Raw genomic sequence first — 21,951 nt, forward strand, 5'->3', positions numbered from 1 at the left:
TACTTAAATTTCAATGAAGGGCTAAAGTAGTAAAGAGCTGTACTGGAATGAAGAGCTTCCATCATATTAACTTGACACATACAAAAACAAAAGTGTAATTGGAAAATAATTGTTATCATGCATGAAACATGCACAATACCATAATCAAGATGTTTCAGAAACATTAAAATGTGAAGGACAGTATGCTATAGGCTGTAATGTTGCTGTTTCTCGCTAAGTAAAAGTTCACTTTGAAATCTTACTCTAAGATTTATTTCTTGCTAACATTTCTTTGTATAAAATTAAATAAACTTTAACAACAGCTAGTCATATACAGTTTTCCTTCTATAACGAGATATACAGAATATGTGTCCTATAAATAAGTTAATAAGCAAATAAGTAATCTTACAGATAGTTTGGAAAAAAATATAGAAATATAAATGTGGAACGACATACTCAGTGAGGTACAGACAGAAAATTCAGAGCTTTAGATGTTGCACATCTGCTAGTATCAACACAAATGGAAGAGAATCAAAGAGAAAGACATCTAACGATTGAACTGCTTGAATACAGAACAGATACAGAACTTTGCCTAAATTCTAAACATGAAGACTGATGTAAAAACTTTTCATAATCTTCAAAACTCTTTGATTGGCCTCCCCAACCCTTCCTTTTTGTGAGCTTTCATTTTTCATGGGCACTGTGCAAAAGATCTAAGAAATTGTTGTTGGCCAGATAAACCTGGGATAGTACCTTACTGGTATACCCTTACCCCTTCAGCCCCGAATGTTTGGCAAACAGTCACAAAAAGACTGCGATCCTGAACAATCATTGGCTTACATCTCAAGTTAAAAACATTAGAATAAACATGTAAGCTTTTTCTTGTAAGCTCCCTTAACATGTACTAAACACGAATCAACTGTTTGTTGTATGTAGCCTCCACATTTAATGTTATTTTTAATGAATCAATAAAAAGATGCCCTATTTGAATGCTTACTGTAGAAACTCTATATTTACGTGAAATTAATTTAATTTATAAGGTGCAATCAACCCCATTAAATTTGAATAAACAATAAAAACCCTTTTTTATAGTTTTTAAACATATTCAGAATAATTTATCAGTGCCTATTCCTTTTCACATTAAAGATCCTCTGTCGATCCATAAATATTCTGACACTAAACTGTGGCTTTTGGCTGTGTTAGTTAAAACTACTGTCATATGATTAAAACCAGTTTTGTATGAGCAGTACTGTAAATTTGGAAATGTACAAATTTACAATACAAGGGCTGCCATTTTGTCTAAATCATTTTGTTGGAAGACACAATGCTATAGTTTATTTAATGCCAAGATTATTTGTTTTAAGCAAACTCTCACTTCAATATGAGCTGTTTCTTTATATACTTACTTAGATCATTAAATCTTTGCCTTGTCCCATTTAACCTGCAACATAAGATAGTGTTCCATTAACCATAACTCATATAACAATTAAACAGATTTTTAAAGTAAGCACTAACCACAGTACTGAATGACAAATATTTTGAGTGCTTCTGGAGCAAACAAGACATTTTCAAAGACATGAATGAGGTTCTTGTCTTTAAACAAACTAATTTTATCATTATTATAAGCCAGTCCAGTGCCATGCTTGAATTCATGCAACATGATGTAAGCGCAGACAGCCATCAGCCCTTACCATGCCCTTGTTGAGCACACTAGCTTCATTTTTATAAAATGTGTGTATGTCTGTTTTTGTCTGGCCTGTTACACCTCTGTGGTTAATACTCAACCCAAGGCAAAGTGCCCATGTAATTAAAATGTTTCAGCTAATTCAATGAAAGTCAGACAATTAAACAATGAAACGGTATGTCAGAATCCTTTCTTACTATTCACATTTTATACAGTATGTTAATTTTGAATACATAACAATAAATAAAGCTGCATAAGTGTTGGCCTTGATAAATTCAATATGCACATTGTACTGTTTTTTATAGTCAGTACACAGTATAGTAATCTATTGTATAACTTAATAATAGGCATGACACAACAGCTCAGTAGAAAACTTCTGCACCTAACATTTTAACAACTTCAAAATAAACTTTCTCAGAGAATTGACCAGGCATCAACATAACTAAATAAGTTCACTCTTCCACAATTCAATTTTTGCAGTCTATGGAGAATAGTATCATACAGAAATATAGTATCATACAGAAGTATATATAGAAATGTATGCTCAGCTTAAGGAAGGCCATGTTTTTTACACACAGTTTTCAGTAAAGCAAATGGCGAGAAATGATGAACAATTTTGAAGTGGGTGACAGCTGTCTGAACACTTGGACACTTCCCAAAAAACAACCAACCAAACAAACAAATTAAGAATTCAATTAAATTAATAAATTAAAAGTCATTTGTTTCATCAGAAAAATCTGTATTTCTCTAACTAGCAATTAAATAAACAGACAAACCCACAAACAAATAGCATACTGACCCAATAAGAGAGACTCTTTTAGTCAGAGGAGATTCTACTTTTCTTTAAAATAAAAAAGAAAGATAAATCTGTATTTTTCTACTTTTAAAGCTTTAAACAAATAGCCATCTGTTGCCTAGTTACCAGTAAAGAATCACTAATGTCAACAAATTGAGATGAAAGTTTCTTCATAAACAGATGTACAGGTTTCTTTACTAAATCAATATCAAAACACTGACTACAGGTATGAACTATAGCATGTCATTCACCAGAAAAATGATTGTACACCAGTTGAAATATTATACTTCTTACAACACCACTAAATTATTTTTCAATTTGTGTGACACCCCAAGAAGGGTCCACAGCCGAAATGTGTTTTCTTCTCTTTTCAGCATGGAATAAACCTATTACTTGTTCCTTTGCAGCCTACGCATGCTGAGGCAGCTACCCACCTAGAATTCGATCATTTTAATATGTTTGGTACAGTATATTTGTTTTCACGAATGTTTTAAAATAGATCTTCATTAAATTTATATAAAAGGTGAGGCTCACCTCTGTCTTTGCCATTCTGCATCTTTTCCTCTTCTTCCTCGCCTCCTTCATCTACTTAGAAGCCAGACATGACACAGAAATCAGAGTTATTGCACAGTGCACGCACGCACACAAGCAATCAAAAATCTAACCTATACAAACTGCATATACTTATAGGTTGAGGCTGTGTTTTTTGGGGATGAATGGCACTGTTGGCATTTCAATTACATCACACTTCCCTTTCAAAAAGAACATAGATTAGACTGATTAGAGAGACTTTGGTTCCACCTGTAACACAATGCACCACTTAAGGCAAAGTCATGTTATCGAAGAAACACATTTCTGTTAATAAAACGTCAATTGCAATTGTGTTTGTTAAAAGAAATGTGAGTGTGTTCCAGCTACCTTTAGCCTACAGTTTCTAATTGCTATGTCAGGCCAAATAGAGGACTGTCGCCAAATACACACGACAGCTTAGGTGAAATGTGTCATCTACTGATTTACAGGAATAGAACCATTTTAGTCCCCTCCATGAGTTTTTTTTATTTTACTACAGCAGCTTAAGAAAGATTCTTTGAATCTCTGCCAAGATTATGCTGTTTTTGCTTTTACTTTTTTTTATTATATGCTGGGCCTTATATATTTTATAATCATATAAATATGATTTAAATGCCCAGGGATACAGTATTTTGTATTACTAGGATATCATTCTAATTACACAGAACTCAATGTCTCATGGCTTCTGGTAATTAACAACAACAATAACAAGTAAAAAACAAGAGGTTTTAATTGTAGCCTTTTTTATTAGATTAGTCTCTCCATCTGGATGATAAAAGATATCCAATTAGTATGGTAATACTTTAGTTATAGGGTCATACATAAATTGCAGTGAAATTAAATGATGAACACACTGTAGCATTCTTCTGCACAGCTGGTATAGACAGAAGCCTTTTTTAGCTACTTAAAACTTATTTATATGGTTTTTTCAATTGTATTTCTGCACTTGAAAATACCTTGCATACAAAATTAATTTCAAAATTCTCAGAGTTGCAATTAAGTCAGTGTTTTCCTTCTGATACAGAATCAGGTCTGACACTATCTCTTGGTTTGCATTTTTGGTCCATTTTTAAATGTAAACACCAAGATAATGTTAGTGGTCTATCTGCAATGGTGCAGGATGACTGAAGTACTTATAACTTTTTTTTCCTCAGTTATCCAGTACTTACAGCATTACTGGAATACTAGAGCCAGCAACTATATCACCCTACAACTCTCAACTGGCAAACCACTGAAGCTAAGCAGGTGTGAGCCTGGTCAGTAACTGGATAGGAGACCTTCTGGGAAAGCTAAGGTTGCTGCTGGAAGAGGTGTTATTGGGGCCTGCAGGGAGTGCTCTCCCTGAGGTCTGTGTGGGTCCTAATGCCCCAGTATAGTGACGAGGACACTATACAGTACTGTAAAAAAGGCACTGTCCTTTGCGTGAGACGTAAAATTGTGGTCATTAAAAATCCCAGGACATTTCTTGTAAAGAACAGGGGTGTTTCTTTTCAAGAAACCTGGTCATATTTCCCTCTCGTCTTTATCAATGTTGGCCTCCTGATAATCCCCATCTATGAATTGGCTTCATGACTCTGCTCTCTTCCCCACTGATAGCTGATGTGTGGTGAGTGTTCTGGCACACTATGGCTGCCATCGCATCATTCAAGTGGATGCTGCACATTGGTGGTGGTGGAGGGGAGTCCCCATTACCTGTAAAGCGCTTTGAGTGGAGTGTCCAGAAAAGCGCTATATAAGTGTAAACATGATGATGTTGATGATTATTATATTCATGGAAGATAAGCAAAATGGCACCAGTACTGGTAGTCAGGTGATAGAGACTGAACCTTCATGCTCCGGGTGCAGAGCACAAACAGGCTGTGAAGCCAATCTATGTCAGTGTTGGCCTTGACTCCTTGTCAATGTCCCACTCTGGTATTACTTAGTGTTTTGACCTACTGTACTGTTAGAAATTGCGATTGAAGACTAGTACTGTAAACATTTCTCAGTTTTCCCAATTAAGTATTAGTGTATTTACTTAATGATTGGTCATAGTTAAACATTTCCTCTGTGAAAGACAATGAGGTTTTAGTTTAGTGTACTAAAGTGTCAGGAACTTCTACTGGTGATAATAATGATAATAATACACAAGTTTTATAAAATGAACCACGTGTATAGATACTGATTTTTAGCAAAGGGAAAAAGACACAAGAGAGATAATGGTCACATTCTCAGCGAATAAAGATCATACTGTTCATTATTATTGTAATTGTAAACGTTATCATGTGCCTGCTGTTGGCTGTGTGGCATCACTTGCAGTTTTTTTCTCCAAATTGTACGAAATATCAGTTAAACACTTTTGATTTGTTTTATTTTTGCCAACTGCTACCCAGATTCTTCTAGATACTTGAGCATAATATTATAAAACAAGATCTATAAGGTAATTCCAAAAGGAACTTTCTGAGGTTTTACTGGGCTGTGTTCTTCCACAGGCTTAGAAGAATAAACTACATGACATCAGCTGGTAATCAATGTAGTATATGTTTAAACCATTATCATGAAAAACACCAAACGTTTAATGGGAATCTTTATGAACAACTTGACAGGGTAGGATTAACTAACCTTTGTAACACAAAAGTAGATTTAAAGATGAGAAATCTCTTTTTTGCTTTTCATTGGGGAATTAATCTCCACTTGTTTCTTTGCTGCTCACATGCCTGCTCAAACCCCTACTATAGATTTCTGTCTCAACATAAGGAAATGCATATTATAAGCACACCAGAAATGTGTGATTTCATGTCTTGTCTTTTGATGTAGCAATTGTTTGGAATCATCTTAAGAGGCTGCATATCCTAGCCTATTTGCACCAAACTTTTGTTCCGACTGGATAAGAACAATAGTAGAAAATGATTTTTGAATATGTTCAATGAATTTCGATGAATTCAATATGATTCAAACCGTGACCAATCCATCTTTCCAGTAGACGTCCAAATCTCAGATATAAGAGTAAGATTATGCACCAAATTTCAGATCTGTACTTTAATTCAGATGAAGTTGAGTTATATTACATATATATTATATATAATAGTAACCCAGACAACATGAAACTAGGCTGAGCATGCAAAGAAACCTTTTTAGAAAATAGTATAGACAATAAAAGAGGTGCCATGATTAAGTGAGTGTTGAGATTCATCAGATCTGGAAGAGGAATAGAAGTAACACAGCAAGATTCTGAAATTCTGCTGATGGACACAATGGTTATGCAATGATAACTGATGCAATCTGCTAAGATTGAAAATATTATTGCAGTGGTTTGCATGACTAAAATTTGTTACATGAAAACCACTTCAACTTCCAATCCAATCCAAACATCCAATACACAAAAAACCAATACAGAAAAAAATCTTGATTACTTTAGGTGAATACGATCATCTTGTAAAACACTAAAAAAAGGAATGGGGCTTTTTTCCATATACAGTAACTTTCTAATCGTTAAAAAATCTTATTACATCAAATCATCAAACTAAAATGCACCTTATATGAATACTTTTAATACTGTACTGAATACTGAATAGCCCTTGCTGAACGTATTGCCTGAACAACTGTCATTATATCTGCTATAGTATCACTAATGCAATAGATTAAGGGTGAATAAAAATGATAATTATTTAAAGAATCCTGTTTCTGCTAATACAGCACAGCTGTTAGCTGACAGTTTTAGACTAACAGAATCACTGATACAGAGGTGTTTGGAAACATTTAAAGATAAATTAAATGGATTTTAATGTATCTTTAAAAATAAAAAAATTCTAAAATAATTTTAAATTTGTACTAGAATTTTAAATTCTAAAATAATACAAATGAATTAAAGTTCTTGCCAGATTTGGAGAAAATTCTGAGATACTGAGAATACCTAATTTAAATATCTGGTTCATGCTTTACAAATGACACTAAACTTTCAGCTTGTGAAGCAGGTGGGAAATCAAATCTCCTCTTCATTCACCTACCTGAATGAAGTTCTTTCACCAGCGATGACATGGTGTTTGTAATTGAATCAGCTGCTACTAAAAGATCATTTCGAAGATTTCTCCGGGCACCTGCATAACACAAAACAGATGAGAAGATGTTGTTTTTTGTAAAAACAAAACATCAACACAGGAGGTACAACCATACAGTACATGTCTAGAGGTATTGCAAATTCCAAATGCGTCTTTGATCCTCTCAAGAACATAAGAAATGTTAAACAGAGAGGAGACCATACGGTCCATCTTGTTTGTTTTGTTTTCAGTAGGTTATTGATTCAAATATCTCATCCCACAGTTCTTCTAAAGAAAACATCCGCAACAACAACATGGCGGTGCCTATTGCTCTGTGGTTCCACAGGCATTTGTGTAAAGAAGTACTGGACTTCCTGGTTTTCATTTTAAATGCACTACCATGCAGTTTCCACTTGTGTCCTCTGCTTTGTGTTTTACTGTTGATTTTTAAGAAGGCCACTGAGCTGACTACACCACTGCCTTTAAGGATTTTAAATATGTGAATTGTAGTCTTACTTTGCTCAAGGTTCAGTTCTTTCATCCTGTCATGTGTTTGAAATTAATTTGATCCCAGAAATGTTATGCTTGCTCTTCTTTGAACTGTTTTCACAGCAGCAATATCTTTCTTGTATTGTGGTGACAAAAATTGTACGCTGCATTCTAAATTAGGTCTACTAATACATTTTACAGTTTTAGCATAACATTCCTTGATTTAAATGTTTTTTTCTTTACACATCCTAACATTCTGTTGAGCTTTTAAAAGAATTCCCAACAATTAATAAATCATAATTAATAAACTCCTAAGTCTTTCTAATATGTAGCCACCTCAAACTCAGTGTGTCTCTTTATATATTGACAGTTCATACTTTTAACATCTGTGTGAGACATCCTGCACTAAGATCATTCAGTCAAAAGTTTGCACAGTAGTCCTGAGTTCAGTCTACATCCCTAGGAATATATTTTATAAATTCTTCAACATTTGTAGCCTCTTAGTTTATTATAACCTGCAAACGTGACTAGTTTACTAACTTTACCTGAATCTAGATCATGAAATAAAATAGGTAATCAAAATACAGATTCCCGTGTTACTTAAATTTACGTACCAATTATTTTGTTTACACATTACCTTGAATACCTAATACCTACTAAGACTTCAGAGTACATTTTTTATGAGGAACTTTACCAAAAAAATATTGGAAATCTAAACACACCATACAGTATGTTGTTTGTATCCCTTTCTACTTGCTTGTTCAATAACTCAGGCACATCAGCAGGATCTAACTTCTCTACGCTCTTGTTGATTATCCCTTAGAATCAGCACAGGTGATCCCTCCATTTATTTCTAACTATTGTTTATGTAATGAAATAAAAATGAAAGTAATGAAAATATGATCGTCTATAATGAATTGTTTTAGTTTTGTCACCCTTTTAATGGATGGACACTAAATTACTATTTAGTGGTCTGTGAGTATTATCCCTGTTTCAAGAGACCGTGTGAAGAGTTTTATAAAGAGTTTCATGCTCAAAGAAAAATATTTTTCACATTATTTATTATTATTATTGGCTCCTCTGCTATATTACATTCTATTGTTGCTTGGCATAACATAATATCACAATTTATTATGTTTCCTTTGATACCATAGTGTTTGATACTTTGAGTGATTTAAGAAATGACATAATGTTCCTCTGCATTGAAACAATAAACACAAAGTGTTCACAGATTAATTAGGATTCAAGATTAAAGTTAATTTCAGATATCTGTGCATGAACATGTACAGGTGTTTAGGTTATTATAGAAAGTGGCAATGATAAACTAATTCTACTCCATTAACTGAATGATGACTCGTAATATTTTGAGAGATGATTTGTGGAGGTTTCTATGTTTGGAACATACAATCTTGACTCTCAGCCAACAGTCTCAGACTTAGATAATTTATCAACTGAGAATTGGAGCTTTCTTGCGTACTGTTGTGGTACTATTTAATGTTACACATGGAGGTGTGCAAAAAGAAAAACTTGAAAGAAAACCCTTTTTTTTTTACCCACATTAAGATGCAAGGTAACCAGAGCTGTAGCCCTAAACGGAAACAAATGTCTCTACCCAAGAAAACAAACTTATTTCATTTAAGCTCAGCATGGATGTTTCATTCCACTTCTGTAAAATTTTCAAAAAGAACAAAGGCTGCAATTCTCATCTCATAAACTGTGCCTCTTTCAGACTGTCGGCTGAGATGGAGTTAAGGTAGCATACTCCAAGAAAGTGGAGGTCATTAAGCACAGGTTCCAAAGACTTTAACCTCAAGTACTCAAAATATTCTAATTAATCATCATTTAAAGCTAAGCTACATGCAGCCATTCAAAATGCGCCGGCGATACCGCATTATTTTGCGGTACGCTGTACGCAGTCTACCGCAAGCTACTGGTAAATACCGCGAGTTACCGTTAATTCTCCTATAATACGACAAGCAAAATAATAGTATCCGGAATTACCGCAAGGTGGAGCTAATAAAGCTCAACCTCTCATGTTTGAGCTGTGGCCATCAAAGTCTTTAACAAAGATATTACTAATAGTATTAATAATGAATGACCTTGGACAAGCTGTAAGTGTAAACTCAAAGTATTGCCCTGGTCAACATTCTTTTTTTCATTGACCGTCTTTGTAAAAGTAACACCACAGCATTTTGCAATCACGCATTTGTTTCCAATCATGCAAAGTACAGTAATTTTTGAGAACCGATTCACCATGCCTTTCACATGCTCATAAAAGAGATTGATTTAGGAACATAAACATATTACCGTATGAAAACTGAACTGTATACAGTATGTATATGTATATTTAATGTCTTAACTGTGCCCGTTTAAGTATTGAATATTCATATCTAATTTTACCATTGAAGGGAAATCTTAGTAGCTGAGCATAAAAAGAATAGGAGCATACTGCAACGCGTGTGAAGGCCATAAACGATATTAATTTTGGAACATAAACATACAGTATATGGCTGGTCTCGGTACTTTAAAGAAAACATACACGAAACATGGTTTCATTATGACCAGAATCGGTCTTGAGATATTTTTAACTTGATTTACAGTATTTGAGAGGTATGTCTTAACACCGATACTACAGTGCGTAAATACTGCTCACGTATATGTTTCTAGGTTTATATTATGCATTTCATACGGTCAAATTACTTTTGAGCAACTAATAAGAAGCGCGAAACGGTATGCGTTTTAGTTTCGTTTTGCGCTGAGACTCTGCTTTTAACAATGTCGCCGTGGATTGATTAGAGATATCAAGTACATACAAGTCATTTTTTAAATGTTGTAGTTCATCTTGTAAAAATGTTACGAGTACATCATCTATCAACAATTACACAGGTTCTGTTTCTATATTGCGGATTTTGGTTACGTAATATTATTTTCTAGATTTCACGTTGTGAATATATGATTTGGGCAAACAGAGCCGCAAAGAAGTACATTATGGGTTGTTGTTTTTTTTTTTGCAGTTTTATCTAGAACAAGCGATGCTTAAACCTTTGTCTGATTCTTGTGAAACTATCCACATGACAGTTACAGTACCTAGGAGTTGACTTCAGTGATGTCACTGATGGGATGTTTCTAAAAATCCATCCTCTGTAAAACGTCTTCTCTAGTTGTCCTGCATATGTATTCGCTAATGAAGCTGTGTGTTCTGAGCCTGGATCTCTACATTTCTGTATGAACCAGCTTAGAGGGCTAAAGACAGCTTGTGTTTAAATTGAGTGTAAGGCAATTTATGCTTCTAAAGTCATGGTCAGCATTTATTATTGTACTGTGCTGTAAACTTGTTCTGTGCCTAGTCACATAATTTTATAGCGTTTTTATAGCGTTATTAAATCCGGTGGCGCTGTGTGTTAGTTTCCTGACTCCCATGTCACATGGTCTGTGATTGAATCCCATGGAACTATGACTTTATTTTTTAACAAACATTTCTTTGAAAAAATGAAACGTTTCCCTTGGTCAGAGATTAAATAAAACCTCACTCGGACCAAACAAATTTATATTTCTAAATATCACAACATGATCGAATTTAAGTCTTTTTAATAACAATGAATAGTCACCTATGCGTTACAAAATAAACATTTATATTGATTTGAATCGCGTTTTGAACCAGCTACCAGTTAACACTGTACTTCCTACTTTGAAAATACCTGTGAAACCGGTTTAATTCGTCACAGCCAGCACTCCGGCAGAGAGGGGGTTGTACTCGTAAAGTAGAAGCAGGCGAGATTTCCAGCGAAAGACACCTCCCCCCCCCCCCCCCCCCCATACTATTCAAATTGTATTACAGCATTGTAATTACACATTGTAATTGTATTACACATTGTACACATGCTTAAAAGAGAAGAGAGAAAACGCAAGCCTTCTTCAGGTGTGAGGGTCTTCTGCTCAGAATGAAATGCTAAAATGTAATGTAGGCTCTGAATGGGTTCAATTATGATTTGGGCTTGATAAAGGTCGCTGCCTTTCATCTAAAACCCTACTTGAATCCTTCTAAACTAAAAATCAGTGTTAGTGAGTTCTAAATAAAGAGGTATCCAGGTAACAGTGAAACGGGCGGACAGTCTGGGGAGATCGCCCGTTTTCCATGTAAATAGTTCCCTGGTTCCACACCCCTTGGTGTTTCTCTCGCTCTCTCTCGGGTCACCTGATCATTAGCTCGAAAGATTTCAGTGCTTTGTGTATATTCTAATGGTAGTGGGGGCAGGGTGTGTGGGAACAGGTTTGGTTGAAATTGCATTGGAGATCTATGTTCTTCATACCTGAAAGCATTTTCTTCGCAGTTTAGCCGATCCTGTTACAGCATGTTACAGTTTACTATTATTAACCATATTAATTTTAAGTGCTTAATGCCATTTTTTGACCAGGCACGAATATTCTTAAGTCCATATCTTCGCAAGGGAATCAGTGCGAATTGCAATACTAATTAAATGACCGCAGGCACTTTCCACCCCCTCTGCCAGCAGGAACATTCCTATTCTTAGCTCAACAGCTCATTACAAACCGGGTTTTTTTACACAGCGATAAAGCTTTGCGTTGTGAATCTGTTTTTCCGTGTTTACAAAGAAAGTGGAATACAGTGATACTACCTGCTATACAGATACATATGTTTAGATATTTAGACCCTTAAATTAATATCATTATTAATAATAATGATTATAATGATAATAATGATAATTGGCCAGTGAAAGCTCTGTTGTCCTTCACATCAATGCCTGAAACATTTTACCGAACCCAGGATTTTACAGAGAGGGAGGAGGCGCGGAGCTCAGCAGTACAGAACGAACATTCTGCTGCCTGGAGCGCTTATGGCAGCAATCGCGTCTGCATTTATAACTTAGTTTTTAAAATTAATCAAGCAATATGAAGCATCTCTTTTTACTTTTAAGTCCCTTAATTATCATTAAGCACAGCTTTCTAACCACTTAGACTACTTTTTGATACCATCCTTAGTCAAACCAGAAACGTGTTGTTCTGTCTAATGACATTACAAGTGGAAAGATTACAGATTTTAATCGTCTTTAATTTTGTTACGTTATACATTTTAGAAACGTTTCATCCATACATACACCACAAAACTATTATTGATTGTATTTCTGAATAGTATGTTACACTTAGTTCACTGTTTTAAATACATCTAATTAAGAAAGTTAGGTGTTAGCATAAACTATTAGCAATCAATAATATTAAATTTAGCACTGTAATAAGCTGTTGCACTTTCCCCCGCATCTTGTAAAAATATATTTTCATTGTTCAAATATACATTAAGTCTGACTATCATATAATAAGTTAAATACAAAACTAAAGAAAAAATAGGGTTAAATATAATTCAAAATATTTTGCTAACAATGTTAACTGTTTATGAATAATAAAATGTATTAACTAAGGAGTAGGATGGCACAGTTGTTAGTATGTTTTTTGTTTTGTTTCTTTTTCATAAATACAACAGTAGTACCTGATGTCTCAGTGGCTTTCAAAATTAAATTATGCATGCAAACCTGTGAACTAGAAAGATAACTAAGATATCCATCCATTTATAATGGTGGCGAAGTGGTTAGCATTGCTATCTTGCAGCACTGGGGTCCTAGGTTCAATTCCTGCCATCCTGTGTGTGTGGGGTTTACATGTTCTCTCTGGGTTACATGGTTTTTCTCCATATGTGTGATATGACTCCCTCTCGCACTCCAAAACATACTGGTAAATTAATTGGTTTATGGGAAAACTGGCCCTGGTGTGTGTGTGTTTGTGTCCGTCTGTCCTGTGATGGACTGGTGCTATGTCCAGGGTGTATTCTGCCTTGTGTCCGTTGCTTACTGGGATAGGCTCCAAATCCTCTGTACTGGATAAAGAGATTAGAAATGGATGGAAGTAAAGGCACTGTGTGGATGGAACTATACACAGTGTTAGAAACCCACTATGAAATGGCAGCATCTCACTGAGAATAAAATATTTTATAGTGCTGGCTTAAGGAAACAGCCTTTCCACCTCTCTTGCACATCAGTATCCATACCTAGTTATTTAAACAAATTGCCTCTAATTATAAACATCTTAATATGCTGGCTCTGTGGATCCGCATCAGCTATGTTTGCCCATTCCTTCAATTCATGTGCATCCAACACACAGTTCAATGCCAGCAACTACACATAATCTAAAATACAATCCTTATTTCAGTATCTATGTAAACATATAGTCTGTTAACTTCATCATCTTCATCAAAAGTATGCCTAACCCCATTAGGAAGTGTTCTTGTTATAAGTGTATTCCTCAGCTTTCCCCAAATTATCTTCTTCTTACCAACATCTCTAGTCTTTTATCCTGCAATAACTCAGCCAACACTTAAATCTCCAAAAGCTCCTTGTGTTAATTTCTTTAAATCACAAATATCATGTGTAAATACTGGCCATGTAATACTCTGCATTGTGGAATAATAGTTTATTTTAAAGGGAACTAGAGAAACTAAGAACTAGAGAAATCAAGAAAGGCTTTTTTTTCTAGAATTAATAAATGCACATCCTGTTCACTGGGGAAATTAAATCCACACTGAGCAATCTTCAATATGTTCAGGATATGACAGCAAGAATCCTATCAGGGATGCATTACACCTGTTTTCAAGTCCTTGCACTGGTTACCTATCAGATTTCGAGTCAACTTCAAAATCCTTATCCTCCTTATATACTGTCCTACAACTGTTATTATTGATCACCGAATTATTGTACTTGACATGACTTCATTCAGCCTTTCCTGAACGTCTATGACAGGCAGAGAGAGTGCTGTTTCTGGTGCGATCTTTTGCAGCTGACATTTCACTGTTTTAAACGAACAAGAAATTAGATTGCTCATAAATCAGTTATTCTATATAAACACAGCGTAATTGCCCTCCGAAAATCCTCTTTTTCTTGTTTGTTTTAGAGACCTTGATCGAAACTGATTTTAGATGTCAGAAAGGATTTATTTTCTCTGTATTTCCTACATTGCTTTGTCGAGATTTTAACTTTATATCTAACTTTATATCTAGGCTCAGATTTCAACTATAAATCGTACAGTAATTAATAGCAGTAAATACTGATGTTTTGTGCCCTCTTACCACAAAAATATATGCTTTGTAGTTGGGATTAACTTTATTTCGTACGCATAGCTACTCCGATTCGGACACCGAACAGTTAAAGATGGCGGCAAATCAGACACCCAGAGAGGGGGGGGGCGTCTTCTCGCCTCCATAACTAAAATGCCAAATAGGAGTGGTTTAAGCGACATACACAGTCGTGTAACTGACAGTTTGAGGTAGCCTATCGTGTAAATTTCGCTTTGTTGCTGATAGGTTAAGCTTTCGAAACTCTGCCCCAAAGTCATGTGACTGATTTTTCGCCCTGTTTCGTTGGTTAAACGCAATGATCACAAGCACCACCATGGTAACTGGGATGTGTAGTTTTTAATTCCGTTTGAATTATAACTGTACGTACTGTCTTCATATTTGGCCAGGGCTTTAAAGAGAAGGCGCGCCAAAAAATTTCGGTGCCGTCGTCTCCGCTTTAAAGGTACCCCCGTGCTGGAAGAATTTGACCTCGGAACGTTTACCCAGCGTAGTTATAGTGGACATAAAAACAAGAGTTCGCTGGCATTATATCCTAGAAGACACAGACCGGCGCCAGACCGGTAAATGCCTGATGAACTAGGGATTGGACAGTTTCCAAGTGCTTGTACAATCGATGGAAATGTTCAAATAAATGTGCAAAAGAAATAAACAAAATAATCATTTATTTCTTTATCATATTGGCTAGCTAATGTCCTGTCTTTGCTAGTTAGTGGCTGTGTTTCTGCAACGGGTGACTGTTCTCAGGCGGAAGATGTAAACAGCTTAATTTTCGTGTTAAATAATTTTTTAAAATTAAAATTCATTCTATACAGCAATCACATATTTGGGTACCGTTTCATAAAACTTTCATGCTTAAAATGTTTAGGGAGAAATGGAAGACTGGTGTGTATTTTTTCTTTAAACTATCAAGACCAGCCATACACAGTACAGTTTATGTACATACAGTAATGTTTATGTTCCTAAATTAATATCGTTTATGACCTTCAGATGCGTTATGCTCCTCTTCTTTTTATGCTCAGCTACTAAAATTTCCCTTTAGTGGTAAAATTCCATATAAATATTCAAAACTAAGCGGATTAAAATGTGCACAGTAAAGACATTAAATGATTAAATCTTTTCACTACCAACCAATGCACCACGAGTGCCCCTGTCGGTCATTTTGGCCAGCCAATCACTTACCGCGGTGCCCTCCGGTGCCCTGTGGGTAGGTTAATGTACCGCGGGTTTTTACCGCTCATTTTGAATGGCTGCATCTGTATGAGTATTTATTCCGGAATCCAATAGTGAATGTTCCCCTTAAGTTGGAAAAGTGTTGCAATCTTGGAGCACAGTCTAACTTTTGAGGAATTTGCTGGTTTTCCTGTTTCTAGGGAAGATTTTAATTAAGTTTAAAGCAGTCTAGCATTAAAAAAAAACAAAATCTAAACAAAAAACAAAAGAAGACTGATTATAGTGCAGAATCAAAGGATCATTCAAATCAAAGAAGCTCAGCTGGTTTTGAGCGATTATGTCTTAGATCACATTAAGGTCCACAAGAAAAAAAGTTTCCAAGAACAGGCTCCAAATTTGTTATCCAGAAATGCAAGGCTAGCATTTTTGTAGTCTCAGATTCTTAAAGTCGTATCTCCCAATAAAACTTTACTTATCTCTTGAATTTTAATATCCAAATGTAAAACCCTTTGGTGCGCTCTTTTGTACTCTGTATGTACTCTTTTTCTGAACGTTTCCTTTCTTAATACATTAGACTCCCAATGTGATTTTCAAATTTTTTGCTCTAGTACAAATTGTATTTCTTGCTATCTGTTAAGAGACTGCATATTTAAGGGTGTAAATCTAGGAAGAGTCAGGGTACAAAAGTTTTGAAAAAACACATTGCTTTCATTTAAAAATACTTCTAGAAACAGAGACAAATAGAAAACCACTTTGTTCAGAGAAAGCTTCATCCATCATCTTGGCTGTTCTTAAAACTGGATAGGACCGTAGAACAGATACAAATTTGTTGGGATAATCGTTTGACGATACAATTTACAGTTAATAACTAATAATTTAAATAATAACACTTAAATACTTAAATAATAATAAAGTGTACCAATCTTTTCTCTTCTCCCAATTCCATACTTCACTTCATCATCACCATGTACTGTACATGGCAGTGTTCCTTAGACCCCTCAGTGATTTCATGAAGGTTTAGCAGACAGGATGGACAAGGGAGACTCACCCTGCGCAAAAGCTTCTTGGACATCCCCTCCGACCCCGGTCAGGGAGTCCTGAGGCGCGTGGGTGGGTGTGGATCCGGCAGAGGTTGACCTGACAGGCATGGGCATCGGGCGACTGGCACCATGACTGGGCGAGGAGTGGGGAGGGCTAGCGGCCTGAGCCTTTAAAGAACAAAGCAATACACTTTAATATTACCTGACAGTATTTACAATAGGACCACTCATGGGTATGTTGGGAGTGGACTCAGGGGGTGAATACTTTGGCAACCGTCACATTTTAGTTTTTAATTAGTTTTTGACACTGTTTAATTAACGTCTTTGACCCATAACAGGTCTTCAGTTTGAGCATTCAAGCTTTGATTCCAAATATTAATTTGACAAAATAGGTATATATTACAGTATTTGTATTTCAAAAACATTGCCATCATTGGAAGATGCTCAATACTTGTGCGAGGCACTGAACACCTGTGGATGATTGGTTTGACTCTGTTATAAAGATGTACGTACCATATATTGACAACTATATTATGCTCAATACAGGATCACTCTGCATTTTACAACTTAGTAATTTCCTTGAGAATAAACATAGTGCATTAAGTTAATTCTATCAGCAGAGAAACTTCAAAGATATTAAACAATGACATTTGTCATCACTGTAATTATATTTATGCAGTTCATGATTGATTTAGTTCACTGTAGTAATTTTAAAATGAAACAAAAAAACACATGGAACATAAAACTTGAAAGCTTTTTACAAGAAACACAAAGCAATTTTTGTTCAATAATACATTTTAAGAAACACACTAAATAAAACAAAGATTGATGCAAAATAATGTGAAAACAAGTACTGGCAACATTCTGAGAGCTATAGAGAGCGGTAGTATGTTATTCAGCTTTTGGATAGGAATGATCAGAATTTCCTACATAAGCAATTTTCATACTATGTCACTTACTGACTAGCTGCTTTTGCTATGGAAACATATTTTATTAGACTGTAATACCAATAACAACAATCAACTCCACCAAAGTTCAGATACATTTCAAAGAGAGGGACACAAGTCTTGTGCAGCAGGGGAGAGAAGTAGGGGCAGTGTTGTGCAGTATAGGAAAGGAGTATGGACAGTGTTATGCAGGAGAGGAGTATGGGCAGGGTTGTGTAGCAGGGGAGATGAGTGGTCAAAGTAGACTGTATGATTGCTTGGGAAGGAGAATATAGTGGGCATTGCCGATTCTCATTTGTCTTCTCCATTAATTTCCATCTGTCTGACAGTCTGAAACTGTACTGTACTTGAGTCCGAGTCTTGTTGAATTCCTGCAGCCTAGGACTCTGAAGAAACTCTCGCACGCCAGTATTAAGACTAATTCCAGCTGATTTGTGGGAGGTACAAGCATTTTTCAAATGTCACACTGATAAAAATGCAAAATAATGCTCATGTTCATACAAGCAGTAATTGACTGCAATCAATTTTAGATTTTCCTAGGCACTCCTGTATACACATCACAGGATGTATCACATTGTGAAAGCACATGCAGTTGAAGTGAAAAGCTTCGAGGAAAAGGGCAAATTTAAAGTCTAATGATGAGACAAACTGGGCCTGTAGGTGAGCTCAGAAAACCTCAAACACTGCTGTGGTAGGACACAAAGTATACTTAAGGAATATAAAGGGACACTGTATTAGATTGAAAAATAGGGAGTCTAAGATAGACTTCAAGATGATTGATTTAGCCCTTGTAAGAACTATACCTCACATTTTTGTCAGAAAACAGACATAAGTGAAAAAGAATGACCTGTAATTCTGTGAAGACACAGAAATACGCAAAGTAGCAACTGATCTTTACCAGATGTTTCTGTTGTTATTCATATCTAATAAATTAAAAAACCTTCTGTTATGTAGAATTGTCACACCACATGCAGCATTAAGCCAACCATCCTTCTTTACATTTTGAATTCTGGCAAATGCATACAGTATGCTATACATGAGTGCTATTAATTATCTGCGAAATCTGCAACACGGCATTATTAGTTTCATAAAAATTAAATGATGGTAAGTACTTGGGGAAAAAATTCAGATACTGTATGTCCATTTTAGTCACACGAGTATGCTAGTGACAGTGATAAAACAAAGGTGAGGAAATGTCTTAATGGGAGAGCTACAAAAGAAAACATATATTTGTGAACTTGAAAATAACATTTCCATTTTAATTTTGTTTTTCCAAAATTAACTCATGTATTATACTAGATATATAAAGAAATATCAGTCAGAAGACCACGATATCTATTTGAAAAAAGAGCTGGTCAAGATATTAGACATATATGACAGTCCATTATTGGCATTTAGCCTTGTGTTACTAACTTCACTGTTCCATCCTTTAAGGTAACAGCATGACCAAACTTGTCCAAAGACTTCTGGATGATTCAGCCAACTTCAGAATGATGGTAATCTCTTTGCTAACTCTCTTTTAGCGTAGCCATCAACCCTTCCAGAATCTGGTGCACACACTTGCAGATAGGGTTTTATGAGGCTCCTCTAGCTGTGTGCCAAGGTGGTTTGACATGACAGATAAAAGACCCAGACGATTTCCAAAAATGTCCATAAACTGTTGGAAGACAGTTGCCAGTTCATATTTTGGGGGCCCTTCAGGTGTTTGACCTCTGCAGAAAGGCTTCCACTTATTCATTCTCTGAGATGAAACATGCAAACAGTGGCAAACAGTGGCAAACTGTAGTAGGTTTCTCACAAGGCGTAAACAATTTTATATTAAAGATTTGCTTCTCCTGGTCTATTAGTTAGCTGGTCCCATCTTCCCAAGAACCTCATAGGATCCTTGCTATCAAGTCAAACGTTTTTGTTCACCAAAGTTGGAAGGAGTAACAGTAGTTTCTGGTCTTAGTTCTCTGGACCTAGCATATCAGCTTTCTGAAGATTCTGTTAAGTCATTTCTGAGTAGCTCTCAAGGTGATTGCTAACCTGAAAAATATAATCAACGACTGAACGATTTACCAACTTCTCTGGCTCTTCCCTGGTCTCCTGAAGCACATTGAGTGGTCCCCTCAAAATTCATTTATACAATAGTCCAAAGAGCAAAAACTCAGTGAGCATACAGTAAATAGGCAGCTGACTGTCCCAGTCCTTGCCAATTTCTGACACAACCTTTCTCAGCATCTTCTTAAAGGACTGATTAAACTTCTCAACCAACATTTGTGCATGGTAGGGACTAGAGTATAAAGCCTTAATGCCCAGTAACCTATGTATTTTTTAGCAAGATAGACAAAGCTAGTGCCCTAATCTGTAAATATTGGCTGTAGTATCCCTACCTGTGAAATCACTGCATTGTTTGGCTGTGATTGTACACTGGAAACACCTCTGGATTGTGTCACATATATGCTACATGAATACAACTGAAATAAAGTGATTGCCAGAACTGCTGTTTTCTAAGAGACCAGCAATATATTTTGCAATATGTACGAACAGAATATCAACAGTGCTAAAGGTCTACTTTATTTTTCAATCCTTAGGAGAAATATACTCATAGGTGACATGAGACTTATGATGTTTCACCACATCTTTGTGTATTCCTGGCAAAAAAAAAACTAGCAGCTATTTGTTGATATGTTTTCACCTGTCCCAAATGCCCTGATAAAGGACAGAATGCCACAAATGCAACACTTTCTCTAATTCACTTTGTGGTACCAGGACCTTTTTAGCATCCTCACTAACACTAAACCATAAATCCTGTCCGATTATGAATTTGCATCCATCCAAAGATTTGTACTTTCCCTAATACACTAATTGGAAAAACTGAGCTAATTTTATCAGATTTCTGTACTTCAACAAACAGGAAATGAGCTTAGTGCAAGTTTAAAGCAGATTTCTGAATACATTGAATGCTAGCAGCTTTCTTTAGGTGGTTCCACGATCTTTTTCTGGTCTTCTAATTCGGCTTCATCCAGAAAAGGAGGTTGCGTTCCTCCAAGGCCACCTAAATTGCTTTTGCTCGACCCTGTATCACAGCAACATTGACAGACATAAATAAGAACTTAAAACTATTTGTTTTTAAAATGCAAAATCTATACCTGCTTCTGAGGGGAGCAGTTGGAATTCATTAAACAGAGAGTGTGAAGGGTCATCAAGGATGGAATATGCTTTACATAAGATTTGAGATACAACAAGGGCAAAGGATCCGCACTAGTGACTTTCGGATGCAGGTTTGAGTAGGGCCTGATAGTTCTTCCTGAAATCAACTGTCTTTGGTTTTAGAGACATACAACTTCAAATAGTTTTGCTCAGACCAGCTGGCAAACTCATCAAGAAGTGTCCCATAGCAGCCCTTATGTGCTTGCTGCAATCAAATAACTATAATCAATCAAAGAATCAAAGACTCATACAACAACAACAGAATTGTCTGCAAATTTAATTCCGTGTTTTGAGTGGTGATAACTCTTACAATCATTTATATACAAAGAGTATATAACACTGTTTATTGTTATAAAAACAAAGAGTAAGGGAAATTACTCACATATTCTTGGGGGGAGCTGGTGGAAGAATGTCACTTTTAGACAAAGCATTATTGACTCTTACCCTCTGAGTTCTGTTTGTGTGGAAATCAGTAACCGAGCTGACAAGTTTAAGGTCAAGGCCGTACCACAGTTAGACAATAGCTTGGTTGCCAGTAAATGTTGTTGAATACAATTAAATGCTGAAGAGAAATCTACATAGAGCAGCCTAGCACGAGTCTTACAGAACATTTCTCAAGATGGTGAAGGACAAGGTTAAGAAGGCATATTGTGACATTTTCCACACCCCTCTCTGCCTATAAACAAGCAGAAGTGGGTCTAACTGATCCTGTACTTTTGCCACAATCTCACTTTCCACAACCTGTTCACAAGTTAATCACTGAGGTGCCTTCAGGTCTACAATCATTGAGTGAACTAGAAGATTTGGTTTTTGCCACTGGGACCACAGGTGATTCTTTCTAGATCTTCGGAGCCTTTTAGCTGGTTTAATGACAAATTTAAAATAAAGAAAATAAAATGCCACACAGCTGTCTAGCACACCTCC

General features: G+C 35.8%; 1 protein-coding gene across 21 annotated transcripts in view; it reads right to left on the reverse strand.

The window, feature by feature from the left end:
• The window catches only part of LOC148674791 (dystrobrevin beta), a 192,611-nt gene that overhangs the window by 4,979 nt on the left and 165,681 nt on the right, over window positions 1–21,951 (reverse strand). For 18 of the 21 annotated variants that reach the window (XM_088625444.1, XM_088625445.1, XM_088625428.1 and 15 more), the window contains 4 exons: window positions 16,894–17,053; window positions 7,016–7,105; window positions 2,994–3,047; window positions 1,386–1,420 (listed from right to left, as the gene is read on the reverse strand). In XM_088625444.1, coding sequence (XP_088481570.1) covers window positions 1,416–1,420; window positions 2,994–3,047; window positions 7,016–7,105; window positions 16,894–17,053 — 309 coding nt within the window. In that variant the 3' untranslated portion in view covers window positions 1,386–1,415. Of the gene's footprint in view, window positions 1–1,385; window positions 1,421–2,993; window positions 3,048–7,015; window positions 7,106–16,893; window positions 17,054–21,951 lie in introns of those variants that run through there. The other 3 variants (XM_088625435.1, XM_088625430.1, XM_088625448.1) reach the window with 2 other exon arrangements.

Source organism: Lepisosteus platostomus, chromosome 3, assembly GCF_059453375.1.
Source record: "Lepisosteus platostomus isolate fLepPlt1 chromosome 3, fLepPlt1.hap1, whole genome shotgun sequence".
Lineage (NCBI taxonomy): Eukaryota > Metazoa > Chordata > Actinopteri > Semionotiformes > Lepisosteidae > Lepisosteus > Lepisosteus platostomus.